Genomic DNA, 18,459 nt, shown 5'->3' on the forward strand with positions numbered 1-18,459 from the left:
TAAAACAAATTAGACAAATGACAGTACAACCATCCTGGGATATGTGCCTTGAGCACTTCACCGCGTAACTGTTGCAAAGCGAAAAAATGTGCTCCTCGCGCAACAAGGAAAAATGTTCTTTTAGCTGTAAACTCTCGAATGCGTAGCGTTCGTCCGGGTAGCGCGTTATAGATGTCCTAAAAACAGCAGACAAGATTAAGGCAGACAGACTACCTGTGTCACATACCGTATTTGTGTTACTACAATGTCGACCTCGGTTGCAAAGTTACGCGCATGACATATTGTTACAAGGCGGGAGACGTCTATTTAGAAGGCTCGGCACTAAAGGACTGGATGGAGCGAGGCCGCTACAGCAAAAACAAAATCCTGTTCACCCGCTCCTTTTCTTCTTTGTGTGTACAAGCGTGCCGCTACACTATAAACAAAGAAAGCAACGGACGTAGGTATAATGAGCTGATTCGTGCACTCATCCATGTTTACCTTTGGAGGTGGTCGTAAGCGACAGCAGCAGGGAAGTTTGTTTACCTGCCCGCTCACCACGTGCATAAGCCCATAGAGTTTCTTACAAAAATTCCTAGAGGGAACTCTCGCGCTAGTGTCTACGGGAGCTGCAATGGGAGACGAGACGGTCATTTGCGGAATCGCCAGTTCACGGGATTGGCCAGTCGTTTCAGCGGGTGCAAGAGAGAAAATCTGGGGGCGTTTGCGCCTTAAATTTCTCCCTTTACCTAGGTACCACGGAGGAGCAGTTTCTTTGCTCGTTCTGTCCCTAGGCGTGCCTTGGCGTGGCGGCATTTTGCCGTGTGTCGGCTGGCGATCCGTGCGTCGTGTACAAGTTTTCCTCGTGCGTCTCCTTGGGTGTTGCTGGCACAGTGCACTGGCGCGAGCAATTGTTGTCGTTTGGTCAGTGGTCTCCCGTGAAGGCGAGTATGATATGGCGTTGCCCTGTCACTACCAGTGTCACACGTATACTTCTGATCGCGATCGGCACCGATCCGGATCGAAATTCTCGACTGTGATTGGGTCTCTCGCTCATTTTGTCCAAAGGAGGCAATCACGACCGCGAAATTCGATCAGGATCGGGCGTGATCGCGATCAGCGGTGAGCCAGAACACAAGATACACACACAGCGCACACTGTCAACAATTTCATTGCGAAAGCATTGCGACCTTTGAAGATTAGAGCATGGCACTAGTCACTTGATAGATATAGCATATATTACATATATAGCAAAATATATAGCATCTTTACAGTTTGCCCTGTGTGCGCGTTTTCGTTCCTTGCTTGTGCCTCTGTCACACTGGTATCTTACCATCCTCGTGAATTTTTCCATGCGTCGAACGCTTCGAGAGGGCTCAGTTGCGCGTTATTCAATTGCCATAATTTAAACTTTAAAATACTACTAACTTGTAGCGTGGGGTCCTTTTTTTCACGTTTCTGTGTCTTCGTCCGCTTCCGCTGCTGCCTTAGTATGTCAAACGGCAAACTTCTGACTGCTGTTGCAGAAGTCTTGGCGTCACAAGTTGGCGGCTGGACGTAATAATATTTATTTTAAGTCCAGCACGCTTAGGCCTCCGCCACTCCAATCTACGGACTATCCTGCTTCCAGCTTTGATCTCCCCACTACCCCTTGGGTGCCCTGGGGATCCTGCGCCGCCTGCTTTATTATAACCTCAGGTCCTCTCCTGAGGCCTCCGGTTGCATGTGCCCTCCTGGAGCAGTGCTTGTAAAAAATCCAATCTATCGTCGCGACTTAAAAAGCGACCTGCGACTTATACAACACCAGTCAGAACCTTGCCTGTCGAACCAAGTCATTCTCACCTAATTATTTAAATGATTAAGCAACTTCTGTAGGTGTCGGTCAATGTCATATTAGGCGACTGGTGAATTTGTTCTCTTTACTGGACGGATCCTGCATCTCGGCATGTATTTTGTAGCTGTGTATTCGTATAGATGTAGGAGCTCGGTGGGAGATCTATCAGTGCAGGCAGCATGTGCTAACACCATGTGGCAGATACTGCTTGATGATTTCTAGTATATCATACCCGCGCGCAGCTATCGTGTGCGCCACAGCCCTTATAAGTTATTTGGCTCAGCCATAAGTTCCAGCTTTGCTCCGACACCACTTAAGTGCTGGTTTCCCATGTCTGTCTGTCCACCCAGTTCTTTAAGCTGACAATGGCCGCTGTCATATTAATTTTCATTTTTCGTTGCCAGGATCGTGATCCCCAACTTCACATTGCATTAGTACAAATAATAAGAAAACTTTGACCACTATTGTCACCGCTTTGATTAAAGTTCAGGTCCTTGCAATAATGTGCATTTCACTGTTCAGTGAAAAAGCGCTGATCAGACTTGAGTGCCCGACTATAGACATCCTACACCTAAGTTCTCTCTCTCTCTCTTTCACTCCCCATTCCCCTCCCCACATGTAGGGTAGCAAACTGGACTCAGTCTGGTTAACCTCCCTGCCTTTCCGTCTTCCCTTCTCTCTCTCTCTCACTGTTCAGCTACCCCAGCACTAGCTATTAAGCACTTTTGCTCCATTCTATATCTATCATGAAAAACTAGCATCAACATACATAATTACGGACACTATGATTCAATTATGCACTCAGCATCTCTGTAAACTTGCAACATTCACCCTCTCACGCATAAAGCGCACTCTCAAGGGCCATCATAAAACAATATCTATACATTTCTTTTCTTGGTAGTTCTTTGAAAGTATATTTTTTTCACTAGAAGGTTGGTAACAATGAGCACCTCACAGTCATGGGCTACCAGTTTGGTGCAATGTCCCACTCATTATAAAAATCTTATACTAGATGGATCGTCATTTGAAGAAAACCAATTCTTTAACAAATGGTCCATTCTGCGTTATGGTTCTACCTACCTGTCTTCTACAAGCAATGCATTCACATATCTAAGAACTGTATATAATGATAGTGATGAAGCAGTGCATCTGAAATAACCTTTGACATCATCACAGGAACTTGGAAACAGGTACCACATAGTGATAACTTTGATAATCATTAATCATGTCTTATACATGGCTGGACATGTTTTCGTTCGCTTCTGGCCTTCCTTGGGTCACATGATATTTTCTTTACCTCACAATGAGACCTTGAAGCATAGGCATCTAAGGCTTTCACCTTAAAATGGAAGGATGCAAAATTGATTGCTTCAGTGTTGCTTCCCCTGAAAATGAACTACTTGTACTTTGTTTAATTTATTCACTTGAGAAATGCACATATAATACCATCCATGTTAACATAGCAGCATAGGCGGAGACTATGTGGGGGGCTCAGGGGCCCGAGCCCCCTCCGGAGATTTCCCGGGGGAGGGGGGGGGGGGGCTGAGCCCCCCACCCTAGGCGAAGCCAATGCCTCCCCCCCCTTCCCCCCCCCCCACACACACACCTAAAGTGCCAATACCAGTGCTTTGTCACCCACATCATTTGAGGTTTCTTTTCACTTTCCTCGACTTTTTCCCTTGAAATTTTACTGAGGCTAATAGCTTACTGCATCCTTGTTGGCGCAGACTTGAACAGCTTTTAATTAATATTTTCGATTATTTCTGCAAAAAAGAATGTTAAATTATGCGGTTTTATTTGCCGAAACCACGATCTCATTGTGAGGCACCGCATAGTGGGGGACTCCGGAAACTTGGACCACGGGGGGCTCTTTAACATGTACCTAAATCTAAGTACATTGGTGTTTTCACATTTCGCCCCCATCGAAATGCGGCCGTCGTGGCCGGGATTAGATGTGGCGATATCGAGCTTAGCAGCCATATTATCTCGAGCTTAACACGAGATAACATGGCTGTTAAGCTCGAGATCTGGCGATCTCGAGCTTAACACCATAGCCACAAAGCAACCACGGCGGGTCACTTTATTTCTTCAAATCCTGACAATAGGGGGACACGGCCATCAGAAGCACTCGCGGTGGCTGCCTTATCCATACTTTCTCACTTCAACATTATTTTAAATTTCCACTGTAAACACCATGCACATATGCAATATATTTAAATATACACACAGGACAAAGTTTATAATATTTTTGAAAGAGATGGAGGCAGCCAATCAAGAATTATTTATAACGGTATGGATAGCCTATGTCTAGAGAATGAATATGTTGTTGTATGCTCACGACGCTTCAAATTGTTTTGCGTGCTTTTTTGATCATGAATGAAACCTATAAACTTCACTGACCCCGTCAGCAGACTCTTTTATCAACGGCGTATGAAATGCACGTGAATGTTGTGTGTCTCGGTGTTGCTTCTTTTTACAGTAAGTAATGTCAACGACTCATGAAAAAAAGAACATTTCTAATAACTTACAACATTTATTACGGATGGTAACATCATCACTTACATGCAAACGTAAATATATACAGAGTGTCCCAATTAATTATAATGCACCAAGATTTAAAAAGAGAGCAATGCGTTACTCGAAGAAAACCTAGCGAATATTGTTTACAGTACATTGCAGTAGCTGCTAGTAATTTTTTCGTTACAGATTTAATTTGATCATTTAATTAATTATCTAAGTCGACATGTACTATCCTAATTATCAAATTATAAATGAGGCATCTAAAGGCACAGCCAAGGGACATCTAACTGCGATATTTTCAGCGACGTACTAATTGCGTACTAATTTTTTATGATAGATAAATAAACCCTGTGAAATATGGAGAATACCACATGACTGTGCTCCCACTCGCATCATAAAGCAGCGCCCTCGAACATGCTCCCTCTGAGTAGTCCAGGATGCAATAAAGGAAATAAAGAAAAACATTGTGATCGACCTAATGCCTCATCTGCCGCATCCCTGCTAAAGTAACACGTCTCGTTTCGTGTTATCTGGAAAAAAGTTGTGATAGCTGTTGTTTTAGCGTAGATAAAGTGCACGGATTTTTTTTTTTTTGCTACAGAACCTGTCACCACAAAAGTGAATTGACGTCAGTGCAAAGATTTAAAGGTACGTTTTGTTCCATCCCATTTGCCATGTGTTTCTCTAATGAGCACCCAGTAAGCATGATCCTCGCCTTGCCATCTGCAAATGGCAACAAGAGGAAGACTGCAAATATGTATATCACTAATGGAAGTGTGGCGGTAGACCAAATGCATCGACTATCATCAGAAGTTGTGAAAACCTGAGACAAACCGGCAGCTTCAACAAACCGGCTGAGGACTCCACGTTTGAGTCCTAGCCTACGCAGGGATGTTCTAGCATTTATGGCCTCAAATCCTCATGCTAGCATGCGGAACGTGGCCGCCCAGGTACCAATTTCCAAGTCAGTTTGGAGAATTCTAAATGACAGCCTTTCACCCGTCCCACCTTAACCAGCAACAATGCTTGGAAGATAGGGACCCGTAGAATCGTTTAAATTTCTCGCAAAAGCCCATGAGTCATCATACCTTTTGAGCAACATCATGTGCACAGATGAAGCCAATTTTCGCCGAAACGCCTAGGTACATTTGCATAATGCGCACTAGTGGAGGGACTCCAATGCACGCTGTGTGAAGTGCAATAGGCACCAGTACCAGTAGTTGCCCAAATTGTGATTCAGAATTTATGCTGGTGCTATAATCGGTCCCATCTTCTTTGATCACATACTCACTGGACAGTGTTACATCAACAAAATCCTTGAAGGAGTGGTGGATGAGTTTCTCTGTGAAGTCCCGCTGTCACCTCTTCCGCTTCTGTGGTATCAGCAAGATAGGGCACCCGCACACAGCAGCAGCCAAGCACGAAACTGGCTGGATGCGACTTTCAGTGCGCAATAGATTGGAAGGCACAGGCCTGTGAATTGGCCCGCTAGGTCATGTGACCTCTCTCCACTCGATTTCTTTCTTTGGGGTTATTTATGTGAATGATCTTGCTTACGTAATTGAGATAGAGTCAGATTAGTTCAAGGCAAGGATAACGGATGTCTGCCGTAGAACTCCGGCGTCGGTCATCAAGAAAGCCACTGAAGATGTTTCATATTTAAAACAGCACCAAAAAACACGGACAAGGAAGGACACAGAACGAGCGCTGACTGCCGACAACACCTTTATTGAAGTGTGCACAAATATATACAATTCGCAATGGGCATAAAGAGAGTAAAAGAAGAAAGGGAAGGCGAGTCATTGTCGTTCAACTCCTGCTGCGCATGCGTCAATAACATTAAACTTGAGCAAGGTTTGTGACATGTTAGTCGCACATTCAGCCACACAAACTATAAACAAAAATACTAGTGACCTATTTCACTAAGTGCCCCTTAATTCATAGAATAAGGGTTCTCTCTTCTTTAACATGTCCAGCCTGCTCAATTGTTAGCGGCGGTGTGGTGTACAATCTTTACAACGAAGTGACCAGTATTACGAACGATTTTGGAGGTCCCAGGCACTTTCTTATGTCTTTGACTGTACATGTACAATGCAATGCCCATGTATCTGTAACCCTGAAGGTCCAAGCCAAGTAGGTACACTTGCTAAGTTTCTGTTACTGAGTAAGATGCATGCTAATCCCATTTTTTTTAAGACTTGCATGCCAAAGAACCAGCAATAAGTGCAACATTTTTGCTCAAAGTATAGATCAGAAGACACTTCTTGAAGCAAACCAGCTTGGTGCCTTTGTACAAATGCTGCTTAGTCACTAAAAGTCGTACCATAACATGTTTGAGGAAAATCGATGAGAACATTGATGCTTTAATGCAGTGCTGCTGTCGTGCTTAACACCGCACTGTAAGTCAATTAGAACACAGTATTTTCTCATTCCAGTTACAGTGGAATCTTGCTAATCCCAGTGGTTCTGAGGCACCACAATGCATTATTGCTGTAAAAATTTTGCAAAGCCTTTGCCAGTAGGCATTGAGCTGTCATGCTCATTTCAATATGCCTTTGTCTTCTTCACAACCTTGTGTTATACTGTGAGATGTGGATCCTTCAAATATTACAGGAACTTGCATGGCTTGTGTACAGGATACAACATTTCTTGGGAGTGTTCTCAGCCTAGGTTGTGAAAGACTGCTTTAAACTCATGGGGACAACTGAGAGTGACAAGAGGCATTATTTTGTTGAGGTAAGCAATCCTTAGGCTAAACCAAGAGGTAGTATGCATGATTGGAACTGAACTTTCATATTGAGTGAGCAATCCTCTAGCAGCACTGGCACGATGCTTAGATCTCTGTGCTTCATGCAGTTCTTTTTCTTTGCCTTGTTGTTGCCACAGTGTTCGACTTTCCTGCATTCTTGTCATTGACTCTTGCTAAGCTTGTTCAATTTTTCCTCCATGCAAGCATGGACTGATTTATCTTCTGTTTGGGAAACAGTCATAGTTTGTCCAGTGACCCACTGGGCTATGTGAATAATGTACACAATGATACCATTTCAGACTTTTCAATCATCATGATGTCGATGGCACTGTCTACAAAAATCACCACTGGATTGCCCCTCTTCAGCGGGCAAGGCAGCAGCAGCACCAATAGGTGTGGTACCATGATAATGCTTACTGCATATGTTCTGACCATCCCTTCATTGCTTCATAGCTTAATTGCCCACATAGTCGGTGCCTTAATTTTATTCCTACATTTGCCCAGGCGGTGTCCCAATCCTGTAACCCTCTGGTGAGTGGGGATATTGAGATGAACCATCGCCCTATTAGACCAACTAAATGTACACAGGATAAAAATTGTAATCTTTGTCCCCCACTTGATTAATGGCTAATGTCATGACTATTGTAGGGTTGATAGCTCAGATATGTTGAAATAATTTTTGCTCTTCAAAATGAGAAAACACATGACATTGCTGAACTGTGGCTGTTCATCAACTCTTGATATTAAACAATAAAAAATCTTACCGCCCTCAAATAGTTTGTGCGCGGTTTACAAGCTGGAACATACATTCAACAAACTTTCTCCTCAAGACTTAATAACCGCTTCTCAGAATTACAATATTGAAAATTGTTCATGGCAGAACAGCTCTTTTTGCATCATTTTGTGGAGTCTTGATAACAGCAATCCCTTGCTATTGAAAGTTGTAACATTCTTTTCATTAACAGTGAAGTTCGAATTCTTTCAAGTCCTTTTAAATAAAAAAAAAATATATAGGAGGCTTGGGACATATTGTGATATAGGGCCTATGCAGGCATTTTTATACTACTGGAATAACAAGTTAACATTCACGAATGCTTGTACTGAGAAATAGGTACTGAGTTCGATTTATCTAAGCAGTGGTTCATACACACCTCTAACACCACCCCAGGAGGAGCCAAACACTGCCAAACTTTTTCCAATATACCCCCCCCCCTCCCCCTCCTTACTTTCTCCCGCACGCAAGAGGTATTTGCCAAATGCCAGTTAGGTCAGAAGAGACAAAATAGAAAGGTGTCTTTTTGCACCTCTTGTTCATCGAGCAATGTTTAAGAAAAAATGAGGACATACAAGGCACTGTTTCCAAGTAAATTTTTTATCCAAGAAAACCAATATACAGTAAACTACCACTTGAACGTCACTTGAACAAATTATTCAGCTGTACGAACTTTTTTATATCCCCCATCGAAACGCCATTCAACCCAATGCAAATGCCTTTCAGTTTAACAAAATTCAGTACAGTGGCATTTCACTTCTGTGAACATATTCTGCTACATCATCATCATCATCATAATTTTTATTTTCACCACTGGATACAAGGTGAAAAAGGGAGAGCCGGAAAAAAAGCCGAATTCTCTTCGGCTTGACAAAGTTCCGGTCTCCCAGACAGGCACGGAAGCAGCTGGTGTAGCAATACAATTACGGATAAAGTGTGGATATAAGAGTTTTTAAGCGCAAATACATATAGAAATTTTCATGTTATTACATGGAAACTAGTTGTAATACAGTTGTGTCAAATGACTCCCAGTATACAATTATAATCTGTTATCTTGCATATTATTATTTAACACAGGCTCAGTTGCATATATCATAGTGGACTTGGAAGCACCAAACGAGCGCGGATGCTGATCAAATTTTTTCTGATCGCACAGATCGTGCTGTCGAGGACCGGATTCGTCGACGCAGGGTCTGAGCATGCGCTGCATCAGGCCTATCTACTGCTACCTCTGGCTGTCTGCCCTGCTGGCTTCATCGGACGAAACAAGTCGCAGGAAGCTGTACCACGTGCACTGCACTGGGACCACCTGACCAGCACGGTGACGTCGACAGAGACACCATGGCACCCGGATAAAAGCAGCAGCCTTTTCGACGTTACCTTCAGTGGACTTGGAAGCACTGAACGAGTACGGATGCTGATCGAATTTTTTCTGATCGCACAGGTTAGTGACCAGCATTTAGTCTCTTCAACTAGAGACAATGACGTAACGTTAATGGTGCTCCAAAGTCCACAATGCTGTGTTGCTATTTTGCAAGATTGTTTTAATGTTGTCTGCTTAATGTTACTAACATTCGGAGACGTTGAACAAAATCCAGGTCCTGACTCTGATTCAGATGAATGTTCGCAGCGGGAACTAATGAAACGCATTCTAACAGAACAAAAGGAAACGAACAAAACACTGAAACAACTGTCTACAAATATCAAGCACGTGGAGACAATAGTTGCAGATTTGCAAGAAAGAATGACAGTTATTGAGAATGAAAGGGGATTATGGAAAGAATGCGAAGACAAGATAGTACACTGCGAGGAATCTTGTAAATCTACCATGACGCAAGTAGAATTTCTGGCATCGAAGGTCGATGATCTAGAAAATAGAAGTAGACGGAATAACCTAGTAATTTATGGATTAAGAGAGAGCTCTGCTGAAGATGTTAAAACACTTGAAGAAGAAGTGCGAGACGGTATATTTAGGAAGATCCTAGGAATAGAAGTTAACTCAATAGAACGACTTCACAAAATTGGTACAAAGCAAAGCCAAAGGACACGCCCCGTTATTATCAGGCTATTCAACTTCGCTGAGAAAAACAAAATATTATCCAGCTGCTTCTAGCTGAAAAACACCCAGATTTCAATATCCGAAGATTTCTCAAAGAAAGTACGCGACACACTTGCTAAATTATGGCATTCTGCAGTAAGTGACAAGGCGAAAGGGGCAAAGGTATCTCTGGCATTTGATAAACTAAAAATAAATGGCAAAACCTTCATATGGAATGAGTGTGAGGACAGAAGAATTGAACTATCTAAACCGATAACTTCTGCACATGCTGGCTCAGCAGCTCGCGATTGCACGTGACAACAATGTACGAAATGTATCAGAGTGTTATCACTGAATGCACGCAGCGTAGTCAATAACTTCAGCCTACCTGAAAGCATAGTTGCAGCCCACCACCCACACGTTATAGTCATCATGGAAACCTGGCTTCACGAAAGCGTCCAGGATTCCGAAGTGTTTCCGCCTTATCGGCTCATACGGAAAGACAGAGAATCGCGGGGGGGAGGTGTTGCTGTCGCAATTAAATCTAACATAAAATTCACAGTTTTAAACAGCATACCTGACCATGAAAGCGTATGGTGTAAACTTACATTTAATGGAAAAAGCATATTTCTGGGTGGCCTATATCGACCTCCGAATGCGCCCCCTGTATACCTAGACATTATGCACAATTACATTGCACAACAACACACTAATTCACGTTCCAATATTATCATCACAGGTGATTTCAATTTACCAGGAATCAACTGGTCTAATCTTTCGCACAACAGCTGTGACGCAAAAAGTGCTGAATCTCTGTTGTTCATGTCATTTACCTTTTCTTTAGACCAGCTAGTTTCCGAACCAACTAGAATAGCTGGTCCATCATGTTCTGTGCTTAATCTGATGTTCGTAAGCAGTCTATTTCAAAATAACACATTAAACGTTGAAAATAGCATTTCGGACCATAAAATGATTGTATTCTCCTGTCCAATTTTAGGAAACCGTGAACGCGTTAAGCCATCGATTGCTGTTATCAGGGATTACTCAAGAGCGGATGACAATGCTATCTCAGAATATTTAACCGCCTGCTTTCTGCAGTTTTCATTACTTCATGACGTAAATTAATTGTGGTTATGTTTTTAGCGTATTGTGCACTTTTGTGAAGAAAACTACATTCCCTCCAGAAAGAAACGAGTGAACAGAGAACATCCTTGGGTATCGCGCGAAGTAATACATTTAAAACGAAAAATTAAGAGGAAGCACAGAAAGAAAACCACACGTGACCTTCAAGATCTCATACGCTTACTACAATATAAGATCCATATGGCCAAGGAGCGTTTTTTCACTGTTACTCTGCCTTCTTACCTGACGAATAAACCACAAAAATTCTGGCGCTACCTATCGAGGGAGCGGCACACCGTATTGCAGATTACTGTTTCGAACGAGACAGTTGTTCAACCTGACGTCATAGCAAGCAAATTTAATGAATTTTTTCAATCTGTATTTAACAGAACTACCTTTAACGGTCCCTCTCCACAGTATCAGTTCGAGAATCCAATGCCTGAAATAGATATTGACCAACAAGGAATTTTTTTACTCTTACAAAAACTGGATGTAAAGTATCCCTGTGGCTCTGATCTTATATCAAATGCTTTTTTGCAAAAACATGCAGTTTGGACGTCAAAATACTTACACGTAATTTACAGGCAATCTTTGGAAACTTCAGTGATACCTGATGACTGGCGAAGGGCCAAAGTAATACCTGTGCACAAATCTGGCTCTAAACTCGACGTAACTATAGACCTGTTTCATTAACATGTACATCCAGTAAATTGTTCGAACATATTATTTATAAGGCCATAATATTGCACTTAGAGAATAATAACCTACAATACAGCCGGCAACATGGATTCTGTTCAAGTCTAAGTACTATTACTCAGCTGAGTTAACCCATGATGTAGCTACATCAATAAATAACAGAAGCCAAATAGATGCCATTTTCTTAGATATTTCAAAGGCCTTTGATGTTATTCTTCATCCAGATCTTATTACTAAACTAATTGCCATTGGTGTACACGAGAAAACAGTATCGTGGATCAAGAACTATCACGAAAACCGAAAGCAATGCGTAGCTGTGAATGATATTACATCTGATTACATCAACGTTTTTTTTCTGGTGTTCCACAACGCTCGGTTCTTGCGCCCCTCCTATTTCTGATCTACATCAATGATATTCGTTCATGCGCTCAGCCGCCTATTCAAATGCGCCTATTCGCCGATTAACGCGTAGTGTACACAACAGTGAATACTGTAGCACGGCTGAATCTGCAGTCGTCACGGCGCACCAGTAATCCCGTGATCTGTTACCTCACGTAGGCTTCACTATATATGTAACTTGCGCAACCGCAATAAAGTTGTTGCTCGCCCAACTGCTGGCCTGGCTACATGGTAGCAGCGGTGGCAGCGAAACCCAGCCAATATGTCGATGGCGTCCGCGCTACTACCGCCCCCGAAGCCTATGGATCCGTCGCACGACCCTTGGATTGCCTGGAAAACTTGGAAAAGTGAGTTTCTGCTGTTTTCCATTGTTACGCAATTGAACAAGCAGCCAAAAGACGTTCAAGCAGCCACGTTGCTAGTTACCATAGGCGAAGAGGCTAGGAAGTCGTACAGTACCTTCAAGTTCGATGAAGCGGAAGACAGGAATGACGTTGAAGTTCTGATTAAGAAATTTGAGGATCATTACAAGCCTGCAATGAACTTAACATTCCAAGAATTCCGTTTCGGTTCAAGGAACCAAAAAGAAGGCGAGATGTTTAACGAGTGGCTAACAGAACTGCGTGTGTTAGCGAAGAACTGTGAATTTGGGGACGCACCAGTGATCCCGTGATCTGTTACGTCACGTAGGCTTCACTATATATGTAACTTGCGCAACCGCAATAAAGTTGTTGTTCGCCCAGCTGCTGGCCTGGCTACAAATACCAGAGAGGATCAGGTAAAACTAAATGATTCGTTAGCTGCTGTACAAAATTGGTGCAACATTTGTGGTGTGACGAAGAAGATCGGCAGGCTGAAAAGTCCCGTTGCCATCGCATGGCACGTACCCAGTTCGTTCGCTGGCTGCGCCCTACCTGCTGGTGCTGAGTTTGTCGCTGCTGCTCTACGAGCCGAATAAACCCCCTTTACAATTGGTGGAGGTGCTGGGTACGTGCCACGCGATGGCAACGGGGCTTTTCAGCCTGCCGATCTTCTTCGTCACAATCACCTACTCACGTCTCCGCCAATCTTGCGGCATTTTGATCCCAGCGCACCTACAGAACTTCACACTGACGCCAGTGGTGTCGGCCTTGGTGCCGTGCTCGCACAACGCAAGAACACTAATGCCGAATACGTAGTCACCTATGCCAGTCGTGCCCTCACGAAACCTGAGGCCAATTACTCAGTAACAGAAAAAGAGTGCCTGGCTATCGTATGGGCTCTTCAAAAATTTCGTCCATATGTCTACGGTCGATGCTTTGATGTGGTGACGGATTATCACGCTCTTAGCTGGTTGTCCAACCTAAAAGACCCGTCGGGCCGCCTCGCTTGGTGGGCCCTCCGAATCCAGGAATATGATATCCGTGTCGTTTATCGCTCTGGACGCAAACACGCTGACGCCGATGCCCTCTCGCGCTTTCCAGTGACTTCAGACAGCAGCACTTCTACCGACAGACATGACATCTCACCACTTGACATCCTGGACATGGCATCGGAGCAACAAAAAGACCCATGGATCGTCATGGTGTTCGACTTTTTGTCAAATCCTCCGGCAACTTCGGCACCTCGAGCGCTACGCCGACAGGTGCAGCATTTCACAGTTCAGGATGGACTTTTATACCACCGCAACTACCACAATGAGGGCTGCAAATGGCTTTTAGTAGTGCCTCGCCACCTACGACAAGAGTTCTGCTCCGCTTTTCATTCTGACCCACAGTGTGGTCACGGCGGAGTGTCAAAAACTTGCACACGGCTTTGCCTACAATATTATTAGCGAGGGATGTACACCTTCGTCCACAAATATTTACGCTCCTGCATTGCCTGCCAGCAATGCCAATGTGTCCCGCATCTCTCCACCACATCTCTCCAACCACTTCCCTGCCCAGCTCAGCCATTTGACCGTGTCGGCATTGATATCTATGGGCCTCTTCCATCTACTGGCGCGGGCAACCGATGGATTGTTGTCGCCGTAGATCATTTGACACGGTATGCTGAAACCGCCGCCTTGCCTGCCGCATCAGCAAAAAACATCGCCTCGTTCATTATAAACAACTTCGTTCTCCGCCATGGCACACCATGTGAACTGTTGAGCGATCGGGGCTGCGTATTCCTCTCAGATGTCCTGCAGTCACTCTTATCTGAATGCCAAATTATTCACCGCACTACTACTGCTTATCATCCACGGACCAATGGCTTAACAGAACGATTCAACAGAACTCTTGGTGACATGCTATCAATTTATGTTGCATCTGACCACTCCAACTGGGACCTTGTACTTCCGTTCGTCACTTACGCATATAACACTGCCTCTCAAGCCACCACCGGATTCTCACCATTTTTTCTGCTTTACGGCCGGCCGCCATTCCTCCAGCACCATTGATACAGTTCTCCCGTACCGGCTGGACCCTGCTGAATGCTCACCTGTTTCTACGGTTGCTCAGCACGCCGAGAAATGCCACCAACTGGCCCGTTCGTTGACGTCTGCTCAACAGTGCCGCCAAAAAGAATGCCATGACCTCAATCCTCCCCCTCACCCCTTCCCCGTCGACTCACTCGTGTGGCTTTGGGTCCCGCCTGTTGCTGCTCCTGGCTTTTCGTCCAAGCTCCTCCCGAAGTACCACGGGCCCTACCGCGTAGTTGCACAAACATCACCAATGAACTACGTGGTTGAACCCGTATTGCCATCTTCCGATCTGCGTCGTCGGGGGCGAGAGACTGTGCACATTGACCGGCTGAAGCAGTATTACGATCCGCCCACCTCTTCCTAGGTTGCCAGGATGGCTACTCTTCAATTCCGGGGGGGATTGTGACGAAGAAGATCGGCAGGCTGAAAAGCCCCGTTGCCACCACGTAGCACGTACCCAGTTCGTTCACTGGCTGCGCCCTACCTGCTGGTGCTGAGTTTGTCGCTGCTGCTCTACGAGCCGAATAAACCCCCCTTACAGGGGGATGAAACTGAATGCATCAAAAACTACCAGTATCTCCTTCACTCACAAGAAAAATGCGCTTCAGTTTACATACACAATAAACAATATATCACTAAGAAAAAAACTGGAGGACGCTTAAGTTTCGCCTTCAAGAGTGGAACGCGACAGCGTTCCCGTCGACCCGCCAAGGGATGTAAGACAGTGGGCTTCGGCGCAGCGACTACGCGCCCCGCATCGGACGCGGTGAGCGTCGAGCAACGCAGCGTTCGGCGCGGCAACGAAATGTGCGCCTGAGCAAGCGACGCACGCCTCCAAGGCAACACCGCATTCACTAGAGACGCGTTTGTACCGCTTTGAAGCATGGAACCCGTGGCTCAGTGGTAGCGCCTCCGTCTCACACTCCGGAGACCCTGGTTCGATTCCCACCCAGCCCATCTTGGAAGTTGCTTTTTATTTATGGAGTGCCTGCCGTGATTTATCACTCACGGTCAACGCCGGGCGCAAACGCCGACACCGACGCCGACGACACCGGCTTTTCTGCGACACGAGCTCCTTAACGCTATCACGTTAATACGAGGAGGTCACATATCTCGGGGTCACTCCTACAATGAAATTAGATTGGGAAACTCATATAAATAATATGTATGACAAGGCCCTAGGTAAACTACATTTCTTGAGAAGAAAAGTTAGAAACACACCTCCTAGTGTTAAATGCATACAGAACCCTCATTAGACCCTCTTTAGAGTATGCTGACATTATTTGGGCCCCACACCAGAAGTATTTAACCGAGAAACTAGAACGCATAAAGAACTTAGCATTGAGATTTATATATTCACAATATTCACGTCAAACGAGCATTACAAACCTGCGCGTCAAGGCTAACGTTCAATCACTGGCTCAACGTAGAATGATTTCCAGATTAAAATTTCTATGCTTACTTTATCACGGCTCCTATTGAGTACCACAAGTAACATACATTCAAGCGCCATTCAGACTTTCTGCCTGAACCAACCATAATAAATCAATACGACACCATCCCAGCCATAATAACACTCACAAGTACTCTTTATTCCCACATGCCATTTCCCATTGGAACATACTACCCTCTAGAGCCGTAAATTGCCCATCTGCCAACGCAATTATTGACAGTATTGAGAATCTGGAATTCGAATGGTGATATTACCTGTATTTCATATGCAGCCTCTGTAGATGCATTCTTATGGTAAACGCTGTTTCGCCTGCTTCCCGGACGGCTCATTTAAACTGTATATATTTATTGAGTATGTTCATTTTTGTGTGTGCTAATGCTCTTTGTTTTGGATACACTAGTTTAAGTTTATTCTTTTTTTTGTACTGTATTCCATGTTGTAACCACTCCTGCATGGGCCCGACGATGGCCTGCAGTATTGTAAAATAAATAAATAAATAAGAATGCAAAAACAATATATGTATACATATATACACATATATACATACACACACATACATATATAGATATAACAAATTTCACAGAAGTTTACAATAAACACAAGTTACCATCAGGAAACGTTCTTTTTTTTTAGAAATTATTTTACATACTTGCAAATATATATGTGCATCTATGTTAAAAAACATAAAAAAAGAAAAATCTGCATATAGGCTGCTGCTTTCGCGACAGACATCTCGGCAACGTAGCCCAGTGCGTCGTCACATCCTTGAATTTTAACAAACGTGAAGACGCCCTTTGCAGCATCCAGTTTACGACACGAAACCCTGCCACGTGGTTCGGGCACAATCACTGCCGTGGAAACCTGGATTCTAGGAATAGTAGTTACTAGTGTGAACGTATAAACAAAATGAGAATATATGACAAGTTCTACGGAACTGTTGGAGCAGTTGACAATACACATCTATAAGAACAGATCCAATATTTTAGTTATGTTTAGAGATAACACATCAACATGTTGGTTAAAATAGTTAAGTAGGGAAGGTAGTGTATGTTTAAGGCATTGGCAGCCATATTTAGTATGTGAAAAAGGGATCTGCCATGGTGCCTGGTGACGATATGAATATGCACTTCTATTTTGTTGTAGAGTTGCCGGGGCTAGGAATGAATCGAGTTTTCCCAGCATAGCATTTCCATAGCTTAGTAATGTTTTGAATTTATATATGTCACGGGCTCTGATTATTCTGTTTTGTTGGAAAAGCTCTTGCGTATGCTCGAAAAAACAAACGTTCGCTATTGCCCGAATTGCTTTCTCATGAAGTATTTCCAGCATTTGAATATTTTGCGCTGTAGTGATACCCTATATAAGTGAACAGTAACTGAGGTGTGGATGGAGAAGAGCATGATAAATGAGACGCTTAACTTGAAAAGGTAATGCACTTCAATTGCAATTTAACACACCAACAACTTTTCATACCTTTGAGCAAATATGACTAACGTGTTCATTCCAGGACATATGCTCTGTGAGTATTATGCCTAGGGTTTTTATGGATGACGTAATGTTAATTTTATACAGACCCCACACAATATTATCTGACAATGTAGTAAAACTTCCCAGAGCATGAAAAACAACGCATTTTGTTTTGGTTTCATTGAGGATGAGGCCGTTTGCCTTAGACCATGCTCGAAGTCCATAACAAACGGAGCTTGCTATAGGTGTTATTTCTTTTAAATCTTTACCTGTAAAGAAAACAGAGCAATCATCTGCATACGGACAAATTTACACATATCGCTCACTTGTACAATATCACTAATGTAATACAGGAAAAGTATCAGGCCAAGAATGCTACCTTGGGGCACACCCGCTGTCAAAGATATTATCTGCGATCTGTTCTCATTAATTTCAGCAAACTGACGTCGGCTTTCTAAATAAGATCAGATAAGTTCAAATGTTATTCCTCGGAAGCCATATGTTTCCAGCTTTATCAGCAGCAATTTCTGGTTGACCCTATCAAAGGCTTTGCTGAAGTCTAAGTATAACCCTAAAGTCAGAAAATTTTTTTCAGTGTTCTCTAGAATAAGCTTCTTCTGTATACTTAAAGCAGTTTCCGTAGACCGCTTTTTCTTAAACCCGTGTTGACAGTCGGTTAGCAGGCTATGTCTTTGCGAAAAATTATCGATATGAAAGTTAAAAATTTTTTCGAGTCCCTTTGATAGCACAGGAAGTATAGATACTGGCCGATAATTGCCCATATTATTTTTGTCACCTCCTTTGTGAACTATTACTCTCGCTACCTGCATATTACGCAGGAAAACTCCGGTTGACAGGAAAATATTAAAAATGTACATTACTGCAGTTGCAAGTAAGTCTACGACGTACTTAATTGGCCTAATTTCTAAATCATCGACGTATCGACTATGGCTATTCTTCAAGGATGGAAATGTTGTAATCATCTCA

General features: G+C 43.5%; 2 protein-coding genes across 25 annotated transcripts in view; one reads left to right on the top strand and one right to left on the bottom strand.

Annotated features, from left to right (window-relative positions):
* LOC139048782 (zinc finger protein 84-like) overlaps nucleotides 1-18,459 on the bottom strand; it is a 208,407-nt gene that overhangs the window by 54,550 nt on the left and 135,398 nt on the right. For 2 of the 11 annotated variants that reach the window (XM_070523406.1, XM_070523409.1), the window contains exon 1: nucleotides 481-631. The exons of 6 other annotated variants lie outside the window; for them this stretch is intronic. The gene's annotated coding sequence lies outside the window, so the exon portion shown is untranslated. Of the gene's footprint in view, nucleotides 1-226; nucleotides 416-480; nucleotides 632-18,459 lie in introns of those variants that run through there. 3 more of the 11 variants (XM_070523410.1, XM_070523413.1, XM_070523418.1) reach the window with 2 other exon arrangements.
* LOC139048784 (uncharacterized) overlaps nucleotides 783-18,459 on the top strand; it is a 44,012-nt gene continuing 26,335 nt past the window's right edge. For 2 of the 14 annotated variants that reach the window (XR_011507930.1, XR_011507928.1), the window contains exons 1-2: nucleotides 6,198-7,069; nucleotides 7,382-7,475. Coding sequence is in view for 4 of the 14 variants with exons in the window: in XM_070523432.1 (XP_070379533.1) it covers nucleotides 7,028-7,069 (42 nt within the window). In the remaining 10 variants the exon portion in view is untranslated. The other 12 variants (XR_011507919.1, XM_070523434.1, XM_070523432.1 and 9 more) reach the window with 12 other exon arrangements.

The sequence above is a fragment of the Dermacentor albipictus genome, chromosome 8 (genome assembly GCF_038994185.2).
Source record: "Dermacentor albipictus isolate Rhodes 1998 colony chromosome 8, USDA_Dalb.pri_finalv2, whole genome shotgun sequence".
NCBI classification, from domain to species: Eukaryota; Metazoa; Arthropoda; class Arachnida; order Ixodida; family Ixodidae; genus Dermacentor; species Dermacentor albipictus.